Below are 24,693 nucleotides of genomic sequence, written 5' to 3' on the forward strand. Positions count from 1 at the left end.
AGCAAACTGCATGCTGATATCAGTCGTGGGGAGGGATTTCTTCTCCTTCCAAAAATAGAAAAGATTACATCTGTGGAAGCTGCAGACGGACATCCAGAGAATGATTAACATCTAACCTGGCATCAGTTTAGTCTTCAACCTTTTCTCATTTCTACTGAATAACTTTACTTATTTACTGTCAACTTCTATATTTACTTCTGAAAATGATGAAAAGTCCAACACGTTTTTAATGTGATTTCAGACACTGGTTATGTCAGTGAGTTTTGATTGCATTGCATTCAAATATCTGTGTGGTTTAACGTGCCCCTGTTCCTTCACTGAACATGACAACTCTTGTGAACACACACACACACACACACACACACACACACACACACACACACACACACACACACACACACACACACACACACACACACACACACACACACACACACACACACACACACACACACACACAAAGGCCCTGGCATGATGCATGGCCAGGCACCCAGATGGCAGTGAAACGCAGAGAGCTTTAGCTTCTGATGATTTGCATACCTCATCACCTGTGACCTTGGCACCAACGCACACACAGATTAAGTGAGACAGTGGGACCCTCATCCCGGCCTCCTGTCCCCTTAATCCTGTCCTCTGCTTTCCTGCAGGGCCCGGTGTTGCCCCGCAGGCTTTAGATCGCCCTCTTAAATCCCACCTGTTTAGCCTGGAGGGACAGAGGAAAGCCAACACCACACACACTCATGTGCCCCTTCAACACTTCGTAGAAAGGCCGCATGAAAGCTGAGGATTATATAGGTCTATCTACCTCTCAATCACATTCACACAAACACACACACATGCATTCTCTCTTTCATCCATCTCACACACACCTCTGTCCACAGTGGATTTGTTCAGCGTGCCTGTCCGCTTCAGTTTCAGCCGAAGTGGAAATCTTTCCGGGAAAGGGGTGATGAGAGAGGATTTGTTGAGGATAATATTTCTTCTGACAACTTGGTATGAAATATTGTGTGTGTGTGTTCTACAGTAGATGGAAGTCATTATTGGAGCGTTTGACTCTGCGCCCAACCATGATTGATCTCAGCTGAGCCTGTTTGGGCTCTGGACAAGCCATAAAAAGCTGATGATACAAAGTTAGAATGCTGTACTTTTTATTAATCCACACAAAGTAGGGCAATTTGTCTCTATGCTCACTCCATCCCCAGGGCAGTCGGAGTCAATTACACTAAATTTAAAATTCATTGATTAGACATAATAATTAATCTAAAGCTTTGTGCCCTTTAACATCTTTACTAGTTAGTGTTGGGCCTGGATGATATAAAGTAGACTGAAAAAAATAAAAGAGAATGTGTCCAATGTGGCATCTAAATTGTCAACATTTTTATACGTTTGTAAGCATCTTTTAAGAAAAATGTCCCAGCTTTTAGGGGTTAGCTGGTTCTAGGTTTGGAGCTGTTAGTCCAGTCTGTTATTTGAAGATATAAACTTGGACTCTGGGAAGCTTTGATGATGCAACTAACCATTATTTTCGTTGTCGATTATTTTCTCCATTAATCGAATAGTTGTTTGCTCTATAAAATGTCAGAAAATGGTGAAACATGTGGGTCAGAGTTTCCCAAAGCCAAACATGACTTCCTCAAATGTCTTGTTTTGTCCACAACTCAAATATACTCAGTTTACTTTCAAAGAGGAGGAATGAAAACACAAAGTACACATTTAATGTACATTTAAGAAGCCGGAGTCTCAGAATTTTGACGTTTTTTTTAAATCAATGGATTATCATAATAGTTGGTGATGATTTAGTAGTGGACCACCAGTCGGTTATTGGATCCATCGTTGTAGCTCTAATGGGCATTTTCTGATATTTTATCGATTCAAATTAATTCAATAATGGTGACTATAACTGAGTATTTACTGACAGTGAAAATCATGAGTTATTTACACTATCAATGCTTTTATTTATACTATAAATCGATTAATTGTTTATATTATTAAAATATATAGTCACAGTTTTTCCAGATCCCCATGTGATCTTAAAAGCTTTTTTCCTAACACTGGAGAAGTTGTAATGTTTGGTATTTGAGCTTCATAAATGAATACAAAGATTCATTATCAACATCAAAATAGATGGCAGTCATTTTCTGTTGTTTTAGTTTCAGCAAAAGTAACTTATCGTGTTAGTTGCAGGACTGGTTTATGTACTCAGCGTAAAACCTTTGGGACCAGGTTTTTCAAGGTCATCTTAGTCATGGATTGAAGGACATTGAAAAACATATTTGTACTTGACCGCTGTCTATTCTTTTTCAGCAGCATCACATCTGTACTTAATCTTATTAAGCTTTTTCAGCATATGGTGAAGTTTTAGGGAGAGCAAAGCGATTTAGTTCTGACCACCAGCACATGGATCGAGAGGATTCAGTCGCTGTTGTCTCGTCGAAGATAAAAGTGAAAAATCTAAGCAGAAGCGACTGTACCATTTCTCCACAGTCCACACCCTGACCACAGCTACAGCTTCCTCACTGGCCGATGACGCTGTTACTGCGTCAACATTCCCTCGAAGAGCACTGACCACAGCGCACGGGCAGAGTCATCGGTCAATGTTAACATCTCTTTTCATATCGTAGAGTAGTGAATAGCATGTGTGGCGTCTTTTCACCCACAGCGAGGTGAAGTCATCGCCTAAGTCAACAAGATTTGAGCTGCGACCAGAAGTTGTGGGTGTTGCTGCCATGACCTATAAGAAGAAATATTTTGTGCACATGGGTGCTTTTAAGTGTCGGGGGCCAACATTGGTTGCCAGAAGGATTCATGTGAAGTCCCACCAGAAACAGGTCTGTTACCCATTTTGAGTTCAGCTGCAGTTTGATGCTTTACGGCTTTTCTTTGTTATCACTAAAATACTGTAGCTCCCTCAATGATCAGGCGTTGAGACTTTATCCAGTTTGTTGCGCTTTATGTTCTAGCTGAACACGGCTACCGTGGGCTGCAGCCGACGCCAACAAAGAACAACCTTCTGACCTCTAACTCCCGTTTTTACTCGTCTTTTTTTTAACTACAGGCTTCCAGCCTCTCTAACAAAAACAGCATGTCACTTCACTGACTTGTGGGACATCTCAGTGATTCACTCGAACAGTGACACATTCTGACATTAACATTAACAGTCACTACAGTCCGTTACAATACTTTCCTTTCCCACTAGAAAACATTTATTTTGCAGGATTACAAGATTTTGAGAGCTTACTTGATATTTGTGTTGACAGGATCATGTGTTCTTGGAGACTAGAAGGACATCTTTCAAACATGGATCAGTGTGGTGGAGCTTTGTCTTCTTAGATTCAATTTCAACTTCAGAATTTATGAGGAACTTAACTGATTAACTTTATACATTCTATTTATATATATATAAATAAATATATATAAATATATATATATAAATATATATATATATATATATAAATATTTATATATATTTATATTATATATTATATTATATATATTTATATTATATATTATATTATATTTATATTATTTATATTTCATGATAGAACTGGCAGACCCTGACGATGACATTATCATTGTGCATTACAGGAAGTGTAGTTTTCAGTGTTTATGGTGTGTGACTCAGTCGGCAAACATATCAGCTGATTTGCAGTAGACCATCTTTATGGCTGTAACTAATGATTGTTTTCATTATCAGTTATTCTGCCAATCCTTTCCTCCATGTTTAATAAGTGAATTAATCGTTGAGTTAATAAATTGTCAGGAAAAACATGTCCATCACTATTTCAGGAGAGTTAAAGAAAAAAGATTCAAATCTTCTTTAGTCAGATCAAGACTCAAAGGACCAAAGTATATATGACATTATTTTTGCTTTAAAAAAAAATACTCGACCGTCAACACAATTGCTGCTGATTCACTTTCACTTGATTGGCTAATGGACTAATTATCGCAGCTTTACCATCCTTTTTTAAAAATCTGTCTCTTATGAGTTTTTTAACTTTATGGAAGTGCATGTCTAAGTAGTCTGAAATAAACAGAACATATTACATGACAAAAGTTGATATGTTTAGTGTGATGATTATATTTTGTATATTTATAATCAAACATTTAGATTTTTTATTTTCTTCATTTATAACATTGTACAGATATACATCATATTCTTCACTAATTCCTTTTTTATTTTAAAAATGCCACTTAATGATGTTTGTGATGTTGTTCTTTAATGCGTTAATTATTTCGTCAAACATTCAATGTAGTCTATGAAATGAAAAAAAAAGACCAGAGCCCATTGTGATATCTGTAGGATATCATTATCTATGTTTAGACATTTTTAGATCTAATGATTAGTCAGTTAACTGAAAAACAAATCAACAGATTGAATGATGTTGATCAGTCCTATAATCTTCTAGTCATTATATTGTATCATTGATACTTTTGGTGGTGGGTGGGGCGGCAGTGTCTAAGTGGAGGGGTGGGTCGTCCTCCATTCGAGAGATCGGTGGTTCGATCCCCAGTTCCCCTGGTCCGCATGTCGAAGTGTCCTTGTGCAAGACACTAAACCCCGAATTGCTCCCCGTGCTGCGCATGGGTGTATAAATGTGGTTTGAATGGTCAGATTAGATGGTATGTAGATTTCCACTGCCATCAATGTGAAAGCGCTGAGTAGTCAGAAGACTTGAAAGGCGCTATATAAGTACAAGTCCATTTACCATTTACATTTAAAGAACGTCCAAAGAAAATGCTCTACTTTCCACGGCGGTGAGAAACTCACGTCTGACACCCATACAAACACACACACACACACACACACACACACACACACACACACACACACACACACACACACACACACACTTTCCCGTCCGGTTCCTACCCTGATTATATTTCCACCCTACGAGCCTCACATCAGCAGCAGACATCAGGGATTTCATCCAGCTCCTGTTCAAAAGCTTACTGCTGCCCCCAGAGCCTGCGGTCTACCCACCAACAGTCGTAAAGAGACAGGAGGGGCCCAGGAGTCACAGTCCTTTTCGTCTTTAAGGACTCTTAATGGTCTCTTAAAGGGAGGGTTTAAACGGCTTGTGATGTTTGGGGCTGGGAACACTGTGCTGTTACACCCACAGACATGTCTGCTCTGCTTCTCCTCGCTCTCCATCACAGGGACAGGGGAGGCGTTCACATGTTTTAACAGACTCAGCTTTTACCTTCCCCCTGACGCAAAATGGCTGTCAAATGAAGCTTCTAGGGTCAGAGGTTAAAGCCCCAGCATTTGGTCATTAAAGGGGTTTTCCAGGTTTCTGGCGGAGGGTTTGTGAAATGTGGTTGAAGCAGGGAGGTCAGAGGTGAAGGTGTGAGGCTCTCTGAGTAGTTGATGTCGATGGGGAAAATATAATGCCATGTTCAAAGATATGACGATGACAGAAATACAGTATAACATAATGTATATGAATAAGACAATTAGATCCATAAAATATATTTAAAAACAAGTTAAAAAAAACAACATTTTCACATTCCTATTGATAGCCATATCAGAAGTGTCCTCAGTAAAAAGAATGTAGATAGAATGTAATAACATAACATTTCACATTATCTGTCCATAATGAGGTCAATTTTATATTCATTTCAAACTAATATTTTAATTTTTGTCAAAGGCAGGTTAGCAAGATTACAGTATGGAGTTTATTCTAATGTGTGCTGAAGGATAAAAGATGGGCATTAAAAGGCATCTTATGTGATATAGTGGAGACTATGTATGACAAAATATGCAAAAAAAAAAAGAACTTCCGCAAGATATACTAAATATGGAAGCTCCCCTGGCTTATTTCCTTATATGTAATATTTCCTGTCTTTATTTATTGTCTTTTGAAAAAAATCGAATTTCCCGTTGCGGGATTAAAAAAGTTCTTCTTCTTCTTCTTCTTCTTCTTCTTCTTCTTCTTCTTCTTCTTCTTCTTCTTCTTCTTCTTCTTATTCTTATTCTTCTTATTCTTATTCTAAAAATCATGCATTGCAACGGAAACATTCTGGGAAATAATTTGTATGACCACATGGTTATTTTTTAGTTGCAGCTAACTGCCACACAGGCTGTAATGGAGCGTGTTGAGTTCACCAGGAGGAGGCGGTGGGTAGCAGTAACCCCACATGACACCACAGCTCAGCCCTGCTCCATTTATCATGGCCCCAATTGGCTGTATTGTCTCTCTGTTTCTACCCTACTGCTCTTCTTCTCTACTTTCTGTCTGTGTGGGACTTTGCTCCTCATATCTAAAACCATAGTGTTAGACTGTGTATACTGGTGTTTCTTGTGTGTAATTGAGGTAATAGTTTCTAAAGTTGCATAGTGTCCAAACCTCCTCCATCAAAAACTAGGGGCAATGTTGTATTGTCATAATGTCTCCTTCACAGTTACAGTAAGTACATTATGTGACCTAAGTTAAGTATGTCACATATGTTACAAGTATCGACAGACCGACACATTGGCCGATATTTACGGTTTTACATATCGGACGATGCGGGCTGCTGCGTTTGCCGACTGTTTTACCCGCCGTTATTTACAGACAGGTGTCCACAGGCAGCTCCATGTTGGAAATTGTATGGAAACTAGGCTAGCTTATAGTCATCTATTCAATGATTCGATCCAAGGAGCCGTCGCTCAACAAATACTGTTGCTAAAAATTTCAAAGTAACTCATGTACTTTTAATCTATCTCCTTAGTGCGCGGGATTAAAATGTGGGCGTTAGAAATACAGTTGTTTTTTGTGTTTTTTTTAAACAGTCTGTTACTGTTTAATCATGAGCATCATTTCATTTGAATATTTGCCCATTTGTTGTTTTTCATTATAGACATTCAAGACAGTCTGACACAGCGCCATGAGAGTGAAACTACAATTCTAGATATACCGTCAGCTAATGTCAAAAAAAGGGTAAAAACAAAACACATTGATGTTATAACAATAAATACTTTTAATAAGATGCCCCTATCAGAAATCAGAAATCACATCTCCCAGTAACTCTCTGCCTGACATGCGTGACCACGCAGCATCGGACTCACATGCACCTGCAGCTGTCCGCGCTATGTCTACGGCTCGCCACGCATTAGAGGGTTTTTTCATAAGGAAACATAAAAATGACGATCAGTCGGCTAAAGGCAAGACGTGACAAATCAGATTTGACTTTAAACATTTTTAGTTTGGGACCCCTAATGGGAACATACTTTTTTCGAGACAGTGCTGATGGTACAGGTGATTCTTTCTATTGTGTCCACCCCTGTACATGTGCAGGGGTGGGTTGAGGAGTGTGAAAAGGATGCTCAGCTGAATGTGTATCAAACTAATGCATTGGTACTATGAAGGATGTGTTTGTTTGTTGACACTGTCCGACTATCCATTCAGTGAAAGATAAAGGATACGTTAACATAATGTAGAGGGAATGGGTGTCAGAGAGGTTGGTGCAGTAAATGGTGTTGTTCAAGCTGGCAGAGTGAGGGTGTTAACCGTTTGGGACTAAAGATCAGAGGCTGCTCCAGTGACAAGCATGACCAGTAAGGATCATTGATTTGGGATTCATTTCAGAGACAGCTCACCCCAGAGACTGCAAAACAAAGCCATAACCATAAAGGGACAGAGAAGGACTTACTGGTTCATGTGAATCTCATTTATGGCAGAGGGAATTTGATTACGATTGCTGCCCTCAAAATGTGTACATATAATCAGCATAATGTGATAATTACAGAAATGCAGTCTTCACGTCTGCACTGATGTGTGTGCCTATGCCGTTTGTTTGGAGGTGCATGCATGTTTGTGTATTTACAATGCAATATTGCGTGCCGCTCACATGTTTCACATGATTCAACAACAGAGCAGAGGGGAGGCGAAGGAATGAGAGCAAAAAGTGAATGTTGCTCAGTGGGCTGCGAATAGCCGGCCTGAGGACATCTGCAGGACTGGAATGGAGTCAGAGACACAGAGAGAAAGAGAGAGAGAGAGAGAGAAGAAAGGGGTGGTGGGGAATGAGAGGACAGGCACAAATGAGTTGACAGGAGTGAAAAGGAGAGACAGCGAGTGTTCAGGATGGAAAGAGGGAAGAAAAGAGAGTAACATGGACTGAAGCGTGGAAAAGAAGAAACATGAGTCAACGAGCAATGTGTACTGCTGTCATTTAGATGTGTTATTAAAGATTGACTCAGTGGCATCAGTGCTAGGACCGCAGAGTAGCAGGTCACACTGCAAATTGGGGAAAGACCAGGAGGTATTCGCAACACACACACACACACACACACACACACACACACACACACACACACACACACACACACACACACACACACACACACACACACACACACACACACACACACTGTTCTTTTATTCTGTTTTCCCCTCCATCCAGATGTCCACTCAGCAAGGATCCAGATGGCCTGGATACCCTCCCTATAGTGGAGAGGTGCTTGTGACGCACACACATACACTCACAAATACACACAAAGCAGCATGGCTGTGTTTCTCTCTCAGAGGGAGGATTAACTCTCTTCATTAGGGCTACCCCCGCCTCTCGCCATCGTCTCTCCTCCCCCTCCCTACCCTGTCAGCCTGCCTCGCCGTCATTGGCTGCTTCTTTGAGGACCCCCGCTGATACAGGAGAGTGGGGAGGAGGTGGGATGGGTTGATGTTGCCACGGTAATAGTGGAGGCGACCACTCACTACATTATCGAGCTGGGGCTGAAATGGGAAAAAAAAAAAAATCAAGAGGGGTGCGGAAAGCAGGTTAGAGGGTGAGGGACTGAAAGGAGTAGAGGAGGGGATAAACAATAACAACAACAGCCAGGGATTAGGCATTGGCCGAGCAATCGGGAAGTCCATTTAGGACAAAGCAGCGTTAAAAATCCTCCCAGCCTTTAGCCGTGATCATCAGAGCTGAGCTGCCAGTCCGATTGGACAGCTGCTCAAGATCTGTGGGGGACAGGGAAAAAAATAGAAGCACACAAAGGAAGGATTAAATAAGACAGGTGAAAAATGAAAAACGGCTCCTGTACAATCTCTCAACTTCGCTGCTGTAACATTTCACTGCTGGCGCAGAGAGAGAGGAGGTTAGCTGGCTGCTGTGATGCCTGAGGCATAGAAATAGAAACGGAGAGAGAGAGAGAGAGGGATATTGCTGGATATGAAGATCATGCGTCAGCACTAAGGCAGGGTGAACAAGAGCAGTCGGAGAGAGAGAGAGCAGAAATGAGTGAGGTGGAAAGAGAGGTAGAGCGAGAGACGGATTGAGGGTAGAGGTTATTAGCGGGGCGTGAGATGGGACGACAGGAATAGAGCCTGCTGGATTTGTCACCTCCAGGGCCACACCTTGGCTGCATCATCCCAATGCTCCATCCTGGCTGCTGCAGCTTCTACACGTGGGATTTCCTTCTGTCTATGAGGACAATAACAACCAGAATATTAATTTGGAACGATTAGTTTAACACCTCGGATATTCTCTGACGATTAAAGCTACAGGCATATGAAAAGGACAAATTGTATTGTTTTTTTTAAAAGAAGCGGATTGTCTTATGTTTTTCTTCAGAAGAGGAAGAACCCCTGCCTACGCACAACAAGGCAAAAAGAGAGACGATGTTCATTCTGCATCAGGAATTACTGTCTGCAGCTGGCCAGAGGAATACATTACTAAAAGCTATTTCCATAAAGATAAGCACCGGTGTTTCTACAGACTGCTCAGTCAGTGATTACAGCCCTGTTACCACTCTGTGGACATGAGAAACTCATTGTCTGGCTATCTCCAAGGAAAGCATACTCAACATAAATGAGGAAGACAATGAAGGTGGAAGCACTGGAGGTACACAGCTGCAGCACAGTTGGTCGAATGATTATAAATATTGTGCTCAGCTGTCTGTAATAAAACAGTGCTGTACTGTGAATGACATGCAGAATACTGTACTTGTCTTCCTAATGACAGCACAGACCTCGCAGCGGGCTGACTGACCGACTGACTGACTAAACGTGTGGCTATTGGGGGACTTTGAGGACACGTAGCCCCGGGCAGGTACCAGCCGGGTGTTGGAGCCCCACCATGGGGGAGACTGCAGAATACCAGAGGCTGCAGGACACGTCAGAGTCTGACTACCAACGCCTGCCCAGCGATGACGAAGAGGTAGAACTCTATAGTTTCCTTCATTATAGTAGTCATCCTGCCACAGAGCTTTGACATTGTTGACAGATAAACACTGAGCAATTTCAGCAGGTGTTATGGAAAATGAATGGGTGTGAGATAATGTAACGTATTGTGGTGTTTTCTTAGGGAGGCTTATTTCTTACTTAAGAAATTTTAGATTGATATAAAAGCAGTCAGGTATACATTAGATGGTGTTTCTCACAGCACTAATGTGTCTTTTGTCATAGGAAAATATGTACCTTTGCCGCAGTCATTTAAGCAACCTTAACTTTTAGTGTGTGTGTGTGTGTGTGTGTGTGTGTGTGTGTGTGTGTGTGTGTGTGTGTGTGTGTGTGTGTGTGTGTGTGTGTGTGTGTGTGTGTGTGTGTGTGTGTGTGTGTGTGTGTGTGTGTGTGTGTGTGTGTGTGTGTGTGTGTGTGTGTGTGTGTGTGTGTGTGTGTGTGTGTGTGTGTGTGTGTGTGTGTGTGTGTGTGTGTGTGTGTGTGTGTGTGTGTGTGTGTGTGTGTGTGTGTGTGTGTGTGTGTGTACGTGTACGTACGTGTGTGTACGTGTGTCATCAGCCCCTCCCATCTTCCATTAACGTTCAGACATTTCTACAGATTTGACTTACAGATTCCAATAGCTGAACTTGCTACTTACTATACAAGGACAGATCCATTGCATGCTGAACACCACCGACCGTGATTTAACAGTGTAAAATGTTACCAAATCGCTAACATTTTGCTAATGTTAGCTCAGACCAACGTCAAAGAGTATAGAAGGATCAATGCAAGTTATTTTCTAACGTCACACTCTCCGCTAGAAGATGCAAATCAATCCTTCGCTGCTCTAAAAACATAGTTACTAGTGGTAGTACAGTGCAACTTTCTCTGTAGGCTGCAGTTTTGGGGCTTTAATGAGGAATTAATTTCTAGGAAAACAGACATTTTATCCGGGTGAAACCACTGGCATACTCACCTGTATCTGATCCAGCATTTTGTGCAGAATTAGAAGCACATTTGATACTGGTAACGGAATAACTCTTCATGTTACAGTTGGACAATAAATACTATAAATGAATGTTGGCTGAATTCCATTAAGCTGCTTCACTTTCAGGGTCCTGGTCCAGGGTCACTGTCACTCTGTCACGAGTTACTGAGACACTTACTGTATATTGGACAGAGTCGGGGTTAATAAGTAACAGTAAGGAAAAAAATGTCTGCTGTGAAAAATACCTAATGTGTGAAAATAATCCGTATCACAGATCTCTGTAAGTTCTCATTCATCTGTGCACAGAACCGGCTCTTTGACACTCGTCACTGTTACTGTCACTCTCCTCAACCACCACATACTCACGCTCACCACACAGCACTTCTCACCCACACAAAGACCAGCCCCAGTGTGTGCTGAGTTATTGAATGCAGAACCATGAGGTCATTGATGAGGTGCTGCTGAAGGAGCTCGGTGACAGGCAAACTATGACACTTTATAGCCTCCCACCTCTTCCGCAGAGCCCCCACATCCCTTTAGCAAACCCTGTAATGTACAGACGGCCCTCACTGTTCTTTGGGCATGGATGGGGCCAGCAAGGTCATCGCCACTATGCTGTTAGCGTTCTTACCTTTTTAAGATCTTTATTGATAGCACAGAGAGAGAGACCTGGTGAGAGAAAGTCTATTTCTATACTATAATACTAATACTATTATATAGTATTGCACATTTTAAAACAACCGCAGTTGACCAAAGGGCTTAATGTATATCGATATATACAGTATATTGTTTGCGACACCCAGCCCTGGTCACTCAGTCTGTGCTGGGATTGACTCCAACCCTCCACGACCCTACACAGGATAAACAGTGCATGAACGGATGGATGTATAGATCTGTGCAACATTTTAAGTATCATGAATGTCGACTGTGTGCTGCATTCAGGGGTCTGTGTGCTAGTTCAGCAGTGGGGTTAAGCCGGTGGATGCTGCAGCTGTCCTGGTTTCTGTGGGCTGAATCAGATCGCTCTCTTTCTACAGCTGCAGTTTTCTAGTTTTGACACACACGCCACCGACACACTGCAGTCTCCATCAGATAAGAAAGATGTGTTAGAACCGTTGTACCAAGGTACTAAGAGAGAGAAAGAAAAAGAGAATGGAGAGAGGTTAGTCTAGTTATCTAGTCCTGATATGCTTTGGAACATGAGGGGATTAGTGAGATTCAACCAGCACTACATTTATGAGCATCTGCTGTGTTTTTGGGAAGAATACATACTCCCCATTTATCTCATCGTAGCCCACATAGTGCTGCATGTTTGGGTCACACCACACTGTTGGCTGTCTGTAGGAGGTCAATTGACCGACATTTTTCACTAACGCCCTCCTTTCTCCTCTTAACCAGCTTTAGGGGATCAAAGAAGAGATTGCTTAGGATGGGTGTATTTTCAGGGTGGAGGCGACGTTAGGAATTATTAGTGGGGGTTGTTTTTGTAGTCTGGCATTATGCATATTATGCCAAGCTACCAAAAGGGGACACATATGCTCTGTGCTGGCGTGGAAGCAGCCTGTTTGGATCCAAAACTTTTTTTCATTCCCACAGTCTGTTCTTCTCAATGTTGACACCCACCACCACATAACGCCTCTCCTCTCCTGACTCTGAATAATGAGGTGCTGTGGACGGTGAAGGGATTTAAATGAGAATCTAAAAAGCCAGACTTTGAAAGAGGGTTACTATCTGTTGGATCAGGAATGACGCATCTCTGTCTGTGCATGCAGGTCTCCGTCACAGGCATCGTCTGCGTGTGTGTGTATGTAAAGATATTTTTCTTGCACAGTATTAAGAGAGATTTATGATGTTTGTTCTGCTACCCCTTCGCTCTGCTCTGGCGGTTTTAAGCACACACCACCAAACCGCAGAGTGATGTTTTGCCAATTAAAAGGTTGCGGCTTATTTTAGAAATGCACTGACATCGGGTCCATCCGTATCCACTGAGCTATCTTAATTCCCAACACTGTACGTCAGTGTGAATCCAGCTGTGAGTGCATGCCTCTGCATGCCTACGTCTTTGTACAGTGAGCATCATATTACAGAATCAAGCCTGTTGCAGTACAGAGACTGTAACGCGGACCTCACACAGCGCTTTGTTCTTCATAATCTCGTTAGCCAGCAAGCCACTAATTTGATGTCACTCAATTCATGATAATACAATCTACACGGTCAGACATTTAACTTGGGCTTAGTATCCCTTTTTATTCCAGTTGAACAGACACTGAGTCATACTACTGTGTGTGCGTTTGTGTGTACTCGCAAGGAAGAGATGGAAAGAAAGAGAGAGGGAGATGGAGGCCAGATAGGAGCAGCTGGAGGGGCCCACAGTAGCTGCTTCTTTGTGAGTGAGGGGCCGAGCATGTCAGGAACAACTGAGTTTTATTTAAACAGATTTCAATGTACACTTATTTATCATATTACACAACTGGTGCAGCTCTTTCTAGCTTTGTATGACGTGAGCTCCACATCAGATGTTGGAGGCATGAACAACGAGGGCGTTTACATGCACATTAGTTTGAGTCTCCTCCTGGTTTTTATCATGTTCGGGATATGGAGTTTAATGGAACATAAGCTAACAGTGTTTTTCATGTCTCTGTATACATGATCCCAGGTTCCAGAATTATGGTCGTCTGCATGTAGGTGTGTCTAGCAGCCACTCATTTCTGTAAAGAGGGAGAACAGGTATATTGCTCTTCATTTCAGCATGTCGGTCATCATTAAACAATGTACTAGTTTTTGTTTTAAAGAGAAATTATTAGTAGAGTAACACTCTGCACTTGTGGACTAGTCAATTCTGTAAAAATTGAGTTTTTCCAAAAACAATCATGGAAAAGCACCAATTCAAATCTTGTGATTACCAGAGATGTGCTTAAGTTGGAGATAAGTCATTCTGTATGAAAAAAGCATAAATAACTACTAATCAGCTAAAGAAATCTTAGTCTAAGACCAAAATGACTGACTAGTCAACCGACTGACTACAAGGGGGCAGATCTAAAGTGGAGTTGATGACGTAGAGAAAGATTACAAACCTGGATAAAGTGCTCATTCTGCAACACATAACTGGGACACTCCATTAACCTAATCGTAACCATGACTCTCAGTCATCTCGGTGTGATCAACAAAGATAAAAAAAAGGGAACCTACACCTACATATATGGCCAGACAATTAACAGAAAAGGGGCTGCAGGGGAACATATATTACATTCTACTAAAAAGAGGGCTAAGTGTATTTTATTTAAAAGCAGATTTCTTGTTCTTTAACACAGGGTGAAACTGAGGCAGTATGGAAGAACTGGTAACTAATTCTAAAAAAAGTCAGCGTGATATACAATGAATCACTATTTAACTTGTAAATAAGCACTGACATCACCTCTTGAGAAAATAGAGGTAAAATAAAATGATGAGGAAGCTCTAGTCCTCCTGTGTGACGAGACCTTCGCATTGAGCTTCACAGTCACCCACTCAGTGAATCATTTCTAATAATAATCTAGCAGAATCAATGCAAATCAAAGCTAATATGTTGAATTGTGTTATATTTGTTCGCTTCTTTTCATGTCACTGAATCCTGTGCAATCCTACATAGCAATCATTTTAAGTGACCTAAGATCTCCCATCCCCCCTTTTGGATACTCCATCATGAGATTGGTGCTACCTAGTGGTGTCACAGTGGAGCTGCAGGTCGACTTACTGACCATTAATCGTATTGGCCTAATCTCCTTATGAGGAGGCAGCTGACGGCACTGTGACACATTCCTTCCACTGATTTAAATCTACTCAGAATCAGTGTGACCCTGATGTCTAAGGCTCTACATACACTGCTCAGTAATCACTGCACTGACATACATTCAGCTCTCTGCCTCAGATTTTAAACTCCGTAGTAGATCAAGAGTCAGTTATAGGCTTTTTGTCCAGCTGCTGATTTTGAGGAATGTGGGCTATTTTACAACATCTATTTTATAGTCACTGTTCCTGTACTCAAGCAAACATTACTTTCCTATTTACCGTAACTGAAGCACATAAGCCACCTTATAGCTAAAAACAAAGAGTTGTCAGCAGAGATCATGTGGACTTAAGGGAATTTTCATGCCATTCTAACACACTTCAGGGAGTTGTGTTTCCAGACTATGAGTGAGTGAGTGTGTGCTTGTGTGGTTACAACAGGGGAAGAGAGGGTGGACAAAGCAGGGCCTTTGCTTTTTTTTCTCTCCTGTACTGTCACATCCTATGTGCTTGATGATTTAGAGCCATGTTTCATGACGTCACCTCTGCGTCTGAGTGACTGTGAGAATGAGACAAATGATGGCTGAACGAGTCCAGGAGGAATCCACAACCAAACTCTGGAAATAATGGAGCCAGCTAACCCCCTCAGCTATTCCTCATAAAACATTTGTGAGAGCACATGAAAAATGAAAGGTACTCTAGAGGCTGCAGAGGCTTCCCAGTACTGCAACATACTGTATGTGAGTGTTAGAGCCCTGTAGCAGTATGTGTGATGAGTGTTTTGACCGCACCACTGTTACTTTGGCCATAGAAAATTTAAAACCTAGATTTGAATGTTAAAGGGATATTTTGCGGATTTTAATCCAGGTCTGTGTCATGCTAAGGTGGGCATTGTGTTCAGATGAACAGCGTTTGTCCTGTCTCAGTGGCTGAAGTCTCCGCAGAACAGATCGTCAGAGATTTCACGTTTTGCATCATCCGGTTGATTTTGGCTTTCTGCTCTGCAAGAGCTTTGTACTGATAATTACAACACAATGAAATAAAATGAGGAAGGAGTTCAAACTGAGAGGGAATTACTGCACATCTGATCTGAGGATCTGCCTCTGACTTTAGGTGCTCTTATTGTAGAAATATGAGGCGTGGACCCAGAAATAGTACTTTGAAACAAAGTTTCCTACGACCTAAAGACCGGTTGTTATGTTAAACTGTAGCTCTGTTGGTGTGTAAAACTGATTTAGGTCTTCTGCAAGGAGGGCATTACATCTTGTTTCTCTAACTGGATTAGTTTAGGTGACTTATTTGGCTACTTGCATTGCCTTGTTCACATATGGAGTGTTGCACAGGTGCAGTCTTTAATAAAAACAGATATATTTTATAATGATGTATTTTATGTAGTGCTCTGCCATTTTAACGCCCTTCTTACGGCATTTTCTACTTTTTTGCAACATTGAAGCTGACTTTTAGGTATTTTTTCACGACCAAAATGAGTTTAGGCAACTATGATCTTGGACAGCAAGAGATAAATGAATCTATGTCAATGATATTGGGATTAAAATATTAATGCACACTGAAGCCGTTCCCAGATCATCTTACTTCACAGTCAATCAGATAACTGCTGCTAGTGTTGTCGTGAATGGAGACACACAGAAACACACACACAGCATACTCATAAACAAAACCATAGTACACAGCACCACATGCTCTTCAGATATGTCTGCTGTCCTGTATTTAATTAAAGCCAGATTTTTTTATGACAACATCCTTACTTTGTTGTTGTATTCTCTTTCCTTCCCTTCCGTCCTCTGGTAAACACAAAACTTCCTAATTAAAAGCAGAAGAGTGGCTGTGAATGAGAGAGAGAGGAAGCAGAGAAATGTATAAAGTCAAAAGCAAGAGGTCAAGTCAAATGCTAAATTGATTTACTAAGCAAAGGGCAAAGGGAAACAAAGAGCAGGGAGAACAAAACCTGTGATATTAGAAAAGCAAAGGCTTAATAGTGTCTGGAATGAGCGGGGGCTTCAAAAGCAGCTGGTAAGGGTTTGTTTATAGTCAGCAGAGGGAGAGAGAGATAACATTTTTGGAGGATTAGAGGCAGGAAATAAAAGGCAGCACCAAATAAAGGAGAAAATGCAACTGGTTGGCCAGACCCTAGGGAGGGAGGGAGGGGAGTCTGAGAGAGTGAAAGAGAGGGGATTAATGAAGGATAGGAAGGAGACGGGTGAGGTTTTATGCTGCAGTGGTAAATGTCAGTGAGAAGGAGAGGGGAGCTAACTGCATTTTGGTGGCTAGGGCAGGTCTTGTTAAGATAATTGGTTTTTATTTTGAGCTGTAATGCTTAGTCACCAACTAACAGACATCTGCTGCCTCTGTGATTTATAATCACAAGTCAACAAACTTCAGGCCTGTCTGTTGCTACTATTAACATGATTTAGTGTTGGAGATGTGTCTGCCTCTGCCTTTTAAACATGCGTTGTAAGGCTTAAAATGCCACAAAGATCTACTGTAGATTACAGTTGCGTTTAGGGCTGCAACTCATGACATTTTCAACTATTAACGGAGAATCTCTAACAGCCGGACATGGCTAACACTGATTAGCTTGGGGCAGTACAGGGAAGGCATTAAAACGGCCTTTTTTAATATTGTTCAAAAAAACACCAAACCTCTGCAGTAGCATGATAAGAGTCCTTAAACATAAAACTAAGCACCAACAATTTTGTAAGTGAACCCAGAGTTTATTAAAAGAGTGTTTTGAAAGAATTACCAACTGGCCCGGGTACCAGCTCCTCTGATTCAAGTCAATTACCAAATGCAATCCAAAAGGAGGGATACTTATCATTTACAAGATAATCTACAAATGATCTCTTCTATTAACTGATTAAATGTTTAGTTCATAAAATGTAACAATAGTATAGTAAAAACAGATGCTTTTATGGTTTTCTAAAATCCAAGTTGATGTCTGCAAATAGGTTGTTTTAACCGACCATCAGTTCAGATCCCAGAACTTATTGATTGACTATCAGATAGGACAAACAGCAAAATACATAATAATAAAGCTAAGAAGCCGAAACTAGGTTATGTTTAGTACTCTTGCAATAAGAATGACCTCTACTAGTTTCTGTTGATCAGCTAATTTCTAGTTTGTGCTTCAAGTAGGTTTTTAGGGTTGTTAGGCAGATAGATTTTTTGTGTTTCACCAGAGATTTACGAGATTATATAATTTGTATAATAATACATTCATAAGGTTTCCTCATCCCCAGAGTGTCACTCAAGTTCACTCACAACCAGTGGTTTCAAACTAAAAAAAAAAAAAAAGGGTAATTTCAGGGATATGAGTAGGGATCGAGCAGTTGAGAAGGGGAAAAAGTGATTGGTCGTGCGCGTGTGTGTGCGTGTGCGTGCGTGTGTGTGTGTGTGTGTGTGTGTGTGTGTGTGTGTGTGTGTGTGTGTGTGTGTTAGGGGGTTGCATCACAGGAAACAAGCTCTCCACCCTGCAGTTGAATGTGACCCTTTGGCCCTGGATCAAATGCTTCGGGCTGAATACCATGAAGCCTCTGTCTTCTGCACCACGCACTGCTCTGCACTACACGGACCGTCTGACTGACTGCAGGGGAGAAGTGAGGGAGGGGGAGGACAGAAAGATAGGGTGAGGGTCCTGGGTAGAGCAGGGAAAAGTACTGCAGAAAGAAGTAGGGAAAGGACTACATTAGGGGGAGAAAGTGAGACAAGAAGGGAAGATTTAACAACAGATGAAAGAAAGAAAGAGAAGATATACAACGTACAGCACAAAGCACGCATTACCGTTCTTGGAAACCAACCAAACTCATCTTCTTTAACCTAAAATGTGATACCAGAGACAGTCACTCACTCCAATCCTCACGTGCCTGCTGCCTGCCTGACTGGCAAGCGATTGAATCAGGGAGAAGTTGCTACTATTTTTAGCCCCACGCTCGATTGAGGGATGGAAAAGCAAACAGACAGTAGCTGCACACGCAAAGACAGACAGACAGATAGAGAGGGAGAGAGAGAGAGAGGGAGGGGGAGTCTGTGTGTGTGTGAGAGAGAGAGATTTAAAGGAAGAGAGGAAGGAGGAGTGACTTATTTGTGAAGTTCTGCAAGTTTGGATCACTTGCTGACTGCTGTCTGAGGAGGACACATGGCTGGACTGGGCGCAGGGCAGAGCTGAGAGGCTTTTCTCTGCTACAAGCAGCAGCTCTTAATCCCTCCACAGCTTTTTCCCCTACATATCAGAAGACAGTTTAAGTTCTCTTTTGCACGCTCAAGTGCTACATGGATGCCTCTTTACCTTCTCGAGGGAGCTAAAGCTAAAGAAGGGTCTTACAGGACGACCGCACCGCCATGGAATGGTGTAGATTTGCAAACAGGATCTTAGGAAGGATTTCCTCCCCCTCTTGGGTTCGGAGCGGTGGGTCTGGATTCAAGGAGCTCGTGCGCTTCTTAGAATTCCCTCAGAGACTGGGAACTTCAAACTGGGATGACTGTGGCTCTGGTAATGGTTTAAGAGACGAGCAGCCGCCTCTGGCCAATTAAACGTGCATGCACTTTTTTTTTTTGCACCTACACTCATCCAGACGAAGGAATTCAAGATGCGACGCTTTGACAAGCTGAAAAAGTCATTCCCCTTCCTGGCACACTTTCACGTATATCGAGTAAGTCTGACAGCTGCTCTCCCCGGTCCAATAAAGGATCTTATTATTTGGAAATATGACATGGATATTAGTGACTATAGTCAGGATGTTTGAATATAGCATTTGCATTGTGAATAGGGTCGTATGTTTGTGTGTGTGTGCGTGTGTGTGCGTGTGTGTGCGTGTGTGTGTGTGTGTGTGTCTGTGCGTGTGTGTGTTTGTGCGTGCGTGTGTGTGTGTGCGTTGGTCTCCAGCTGGACTGAGGCCGTCCTCTGGGAGGGTTGTTGTTATTTCAGCAGGATGTTAGAGCAGTACAGAGCTGATACAGGACACGGCTTTGGCCAGAAGATGTGTGTGTGTGTGTGTGTGTGTGTGTGTGTGTGTGTGTGTGTGTGTGTGCGTGTGTGTGCATTTCTCCACCACCATGAGGAATGAGTTCAGGCCAGAGGCATTTCTCAGCAGGGACATCATGTTGTTTCACTGCATTTGAATTCCCTCTCTCCCTTTTTCTGTGTCATACTTGTTGTTTCTGTCCCTTTTTTTTAACTTTTCATTCGAAACTTAAAACCAATTTGGCCACGCTTCTTATATTTCATATTCCTTAAAAGGGACATATTATGCTCATGCTTCATAGTTACTTTTTGGGTTTTTACCAACATGTTTACACGCTTTAATGTTGAAAAAAACAAATTATTTACCTTTGTCTGAAACACTATGTTTTAGTGTCTGTCTCTGCTCTGATTGGTCAGCATTTCCGGTTCTTCCACATCTGCGCTCACGGCGTCTCTCAACCGTCATTGCAGCCAGGGACTGACTGTAACGGCACTGTAGCAGCACTTCTTACCTATATTTATCATATAGTTGTGACATCACAACCCTACAGAAGTCCTGAAGGCTCGTTTAAAGTCACAGTTTTTGAGTACGGGCTTTGTGCATTTCTCTGTGGATTTAGCGTTGCTTTACAATCACAAAGGACATGGCAATCCTCAGTCCTTTCAAGTCACTTAATGAAGTTCTCATGTAGCATTCTTCTGGCTGACTTCACACCTCCACAATGTGCATCTTCCTCGTCATTCCCTTACAGGAGAAGTCACCATAAGCACCATATGATATTTCATTATGACGACATAACAAAGAAAGAAAAAAAAAAGAACGGCTGAAATTCTTCTCCTCAAAATGTTATTTGATTTGTCAGTTGGTGAGCATATATGATCTTTGTCAGATTAGATGCGACCCATCTTAACCAATGACTTATTTATTTGCTGCACCTGACTCCAAAAGCTGTAAAACGTAATATCCTGTGTTTAATGACTTTTGTAAATTGGTTAGAAAGTTGACAGGGGAATATGATATGAGGGCGTAAACGCCTCGATTTTGACCCCTCATGCCTCACATATGACACTGTCATGGAAAGAGGCCCAAGAGGAAGCTGACTTGCGTCTCTGGCACCGTCCAGTGAAATGACACTCGCATGTTGACTGCTAGGGAAGATCAGACTTGGTGCTGCACCGCGGAGGATAACAGGTGTGACAGCTCATGGTGAATGCTCCACAAAGGAACGTGTGCGTTTTACAAATATATTTCGTTCATGGATGCATAAAGAGAAAAAGGTTGTTTTTAAATGTCGTCAGAGAAAACTTTTGAAGTGCATATCAAATAAACATGCCGCATGTTAAGAGAGCATTTGGCACAGCTCGGCGCAGTAGTGAACCAGCCAAACGGACCTCTGTATCGTCTTTCTCAGGGTAGGGGTTAGGCATGATGCAGCAAAATGCAAAACATGGAGACGGATTCAAATGACTGCAGCTGTAGTTAAGCCTAGAGCCACATTAACCACAGGCATTCCGTGCAGCATGCATCTCTGTAAAGTGGATCTCACAGGTTATTATATTATATTGGGTTAGGTTAATAATGGGGTTTGTTGTACCTGCTTCACTCAAGAGGATTTCTCTTTAAGCGGACATTAAAGACTATTTTCCGTTGACCTGATAACATGAACTTCTGCTGACCCTGAGAGGCAAAGCTGCATGTTTGGACATCGCTATTAAAGAGAAATCAGCTGACCCACTTTCAAGTGCATTGCAATACATTTGTATCAGGATACAGACATTTGGTAAAACCATTGGGGATTGAGCCTTCCCAGCACATCAGCCTCAGTCAGACCTTGCAGCAAAAATTCATGGAAAATACTGAAAGACCACTGATTTTCCAACCAAAAGGCCCGGTAGATATATATTCTTAAGTGTTTTGGGGGATATTCACAGCTTTAGTGAACATTAGGTGTGTTTTTGTGTGAGATAGGAAGATGGCACAGTCATTAAGCAGTAGGAAGTGACCTCTGACCAAGCCCATTAGGAAGTTTAAATGACAGAAAGGAAGCTGCAACCTCTGACACTTTCCTCTGGACCTTTGCAACCTTTGCTCAGCCAGCACAGGAAGTTCCTCATTCACAGAGTCTAATTACTACACTGTGGAGTGACCCCTATGCCCCACAGCAGCCAACCTAAAGCTCTCCCTGTCAGTCTCATCGCAAATTAGAAATGTTTGTCATTTTTGTGTTGATCAGGTCAGTTCATTCCCCGTCACGGCTGGAAATAACACTATGGACCAGTGTGAGCAGGTGATGAGTGGGACGTAGATGAGCTTTTGTAGTGGTTCTTCTTCAAAGTCTTTACTGCTTTTATTTAAATCCATCATCTTGACAAATGGCCCTATTAGGATTTAAGATGACTTTCAGCAACATGTTGTGTTAGTTTCAGCTTGTCACATTAAGTAGACAGTGATGGATGATGTTTTAAGCTGGGGAGTTGTGTTTTGACATTGAAGATTGATGGTATGACTCTGTTTTATATATATATATATATATATATATATATATATATATATATATATATATATATAGTGGTCAGGTTGTTTAGGAGCCTCCCGTTTGTCTTCTCTGACACTTATAGACGCCAGATGTTCATCTCTTGTATCTCCTTCTGTTGTCTGACTTTGATGTTGAGTGGCTACAGCAGAGCTGCCCAAAATACTAACTCCCGTTTCCAGAGTAGTAATTAATCTACTTTGTTGCCATTTGAATATTTCATAGAGAATACATTGCCACCACAATAACACAGGATCTCTGTAATTAATGCCTATTTCATACATTCAAAGTAAAAAGACTGTACTTTTTGGTCCACTGACAATAGAGCTGGATGTCAGTGTCTGATATCTTTGGATTCCTCCAAAGTGCTTGACAGAGTTGTCCGTTCAGCGTGTTTGAAAGTATGGCTATGAATATGATTTTATGCAACTGAATGCGTCCATTCACTTGATGAGTGTTGAATGAAGTAGAAAAAAGGTGTCAAATGAAGTCCTCTACTGGTCTCAGTGTCCAGACCTTTTTAATATGCCCACTCCACAGACTAATTGTAGCGCTGCAACTATTAATCGATTCAACAATTTGAGGATGTTCCCTTGAGCTTTGGGAAAAACTGATCAACATTTTGCACCATTCTCTGACATTTTATAGACCATACACTAATCGAGTAATCGAGAAAATAATCAATGAAAATAATCGTAAGTTGCAGTCCTAATGAATTGTAAGGAGCTGATACCTCTGTCTGATATCAGTCAAGGTATCGGTATCACTTTAAGACTACTGGTATTAGTACTGGTGTCGTTATATTTTAAAGGATACCCAGCCCTAACTGACAAGCAGCTATTGCTATATTTGGCCCCTTGCCTTCCATATCCTTGTTTATGTGATGTAAATTTGGGCAACCCAGTCTGCAGTGTGTGTGTATTTTGAGTGTTAACACATATTTATGACTAATCCTAAGGTATGTGGACTCTTTTAACTTTAAATGTCTAAGCAGGTTTTTCATTGTGCTGTAAACAATAACTGAAGAAAACACAATAGATCTGTGCTCACTTTCCTTCACTTTATTTTACAGAAGAGTTTGGTTTGATCGTTGCTCAGTGACTTTTTATCTGGCTGTATCTTTTTTTTTTTATATAGCTTTGAGACCAAGCATTGGGAAAACTGTGAAATGAATATTGAACTCAGTTTCCTTTATTCTTTGTGTGTGTTTTGCAGAAACTGGGCAGCAGCATGCAGTGTGAGGAAGGCACAGAATGGCTGCTGGAGCTGCTGATGGAGGTGCAGTTGCAGCAGTACTTCCTGCGGATCCGAGATGACCTTAACGTCACACGGCTGTCACACTTCGACTACGTCAAGAACGAAGACCTGGAGAAGATCGGCATGGGTCGGCCTGGTGAGAAAGAGTGTGTGTGTTGAGCAGTAGTCTTTCTTAATCCAGGCCCTCAGGGCCCCAGCTACCGCGCCGCTTAAGACTAATTACAGCCACTTCTCCTGCTCATATATTCCTCACATCTTTTTCAACCACTCAGCACACTGTTCTCTAAGCTCTCCATCTTTTCTTCTTTCTTGTATTTGCTTTGTCTCACATATATTATGTGTCCTTTCTCCCCCTTCTCCCATCCACTCTGTGTCTTTTTCATTCATCCCCTTTCATATCAAAGCTCTGTGTTTTGTCTTGTTTTGTCCTGCTCTGAGGTTTCTTCCTGTGATGTGAGACTACTTGGAATTCAATAAAGTGCATTTGATACCCTGATCCTATGGGTCGTCTTTTGTGTTAACCGCTGACCATCACAGCATTTCTCTTTTATTTTTTTCAATAAAGGACAGAGACGACTGTGGGAGGCTGTGAAAAGGAGGAAAGCCATGTGCAAGCGCAAGTCCTGGATGAGCAAGGTGACAAACATAGAAAGGCACAACACACGCACACACACACACACACACACACACACACACACGACTCAGGATTTATAATGGTGCACGGTATGCTTGACATCTGTTACAGTGTGGACAGTGTGAACAATACATCACTGCTTAGTATGGAAATGGCTTGATGGCAAAAATCCCTCCAAACACTTTTTAAATGACTTCCTATGTGTTAATTATCTTAAGTCTCTAGGCTGTGCTTACAGCGAATTGTCACATAGTGCCAGATTTCTCATTTCACATTAAAAACACCAAATTTATGCAGTATTTACTATTTTTCACGCTTGGGAACCAGATGAATTTGCCAAGTTCATGATGCCTGGCTACTATTTTTTCAAAAGTGCCCCTAACATTTTGTAA

At 41.6% G+C, this 24,693-nt stretch overlaps 1 protein-coding gene across 3 annotated transcripts in view; it reads left to right on the plus strand.

Annotated features, from left to right (window-relative positions):
* LOC310958295 (activated CDC42 kinase 1-like) overlaps positions 1 to 24,693 on the plus strand; it is a 60,070-nt gene that overhangs the window by 16,217 nt on the left and 19,160 nt on the right. For 2 of the 3 annotated variants that reach the window (XM_083929178.1, XM_083929177.1), the window contains exons 1-3: positions 19,052 to 19,565; positions 23,626 to 23,803; positions 24,233 to 24,303. In XM_083929178.1, coding sequence (XP_083785304.1) covers positions 19,503 to 19,565; positions 23,626 to 23,803; positions 24,233 to 24,303 — 312 coding nt within the window. In that variant the 5' untranslated portion in view covers positions 19,052 to 19,502. Of the gene's footprint in view, positions 1 to 19,051; positions 19,566 to 23,625; positions 23,804 to 24,232; positions 24,304 to 24,693 lie in introns of those variants that run through there. The other variant, XM_083929179.1, reaches the window with a different exon arrangement.

The sequence above is a fragment of the Echiichthys vipera genome (assembly GCF_963691815.1).
Source record: "Echiichthys vipera genome assembly, chromosome: 15".
Taxonomy (NCBI): Eukaryota; Metazoa; Chordata; class Actinopteri; order Perciformes; family Trachinidae; genus Echiichthys; species Echiichthys vipera.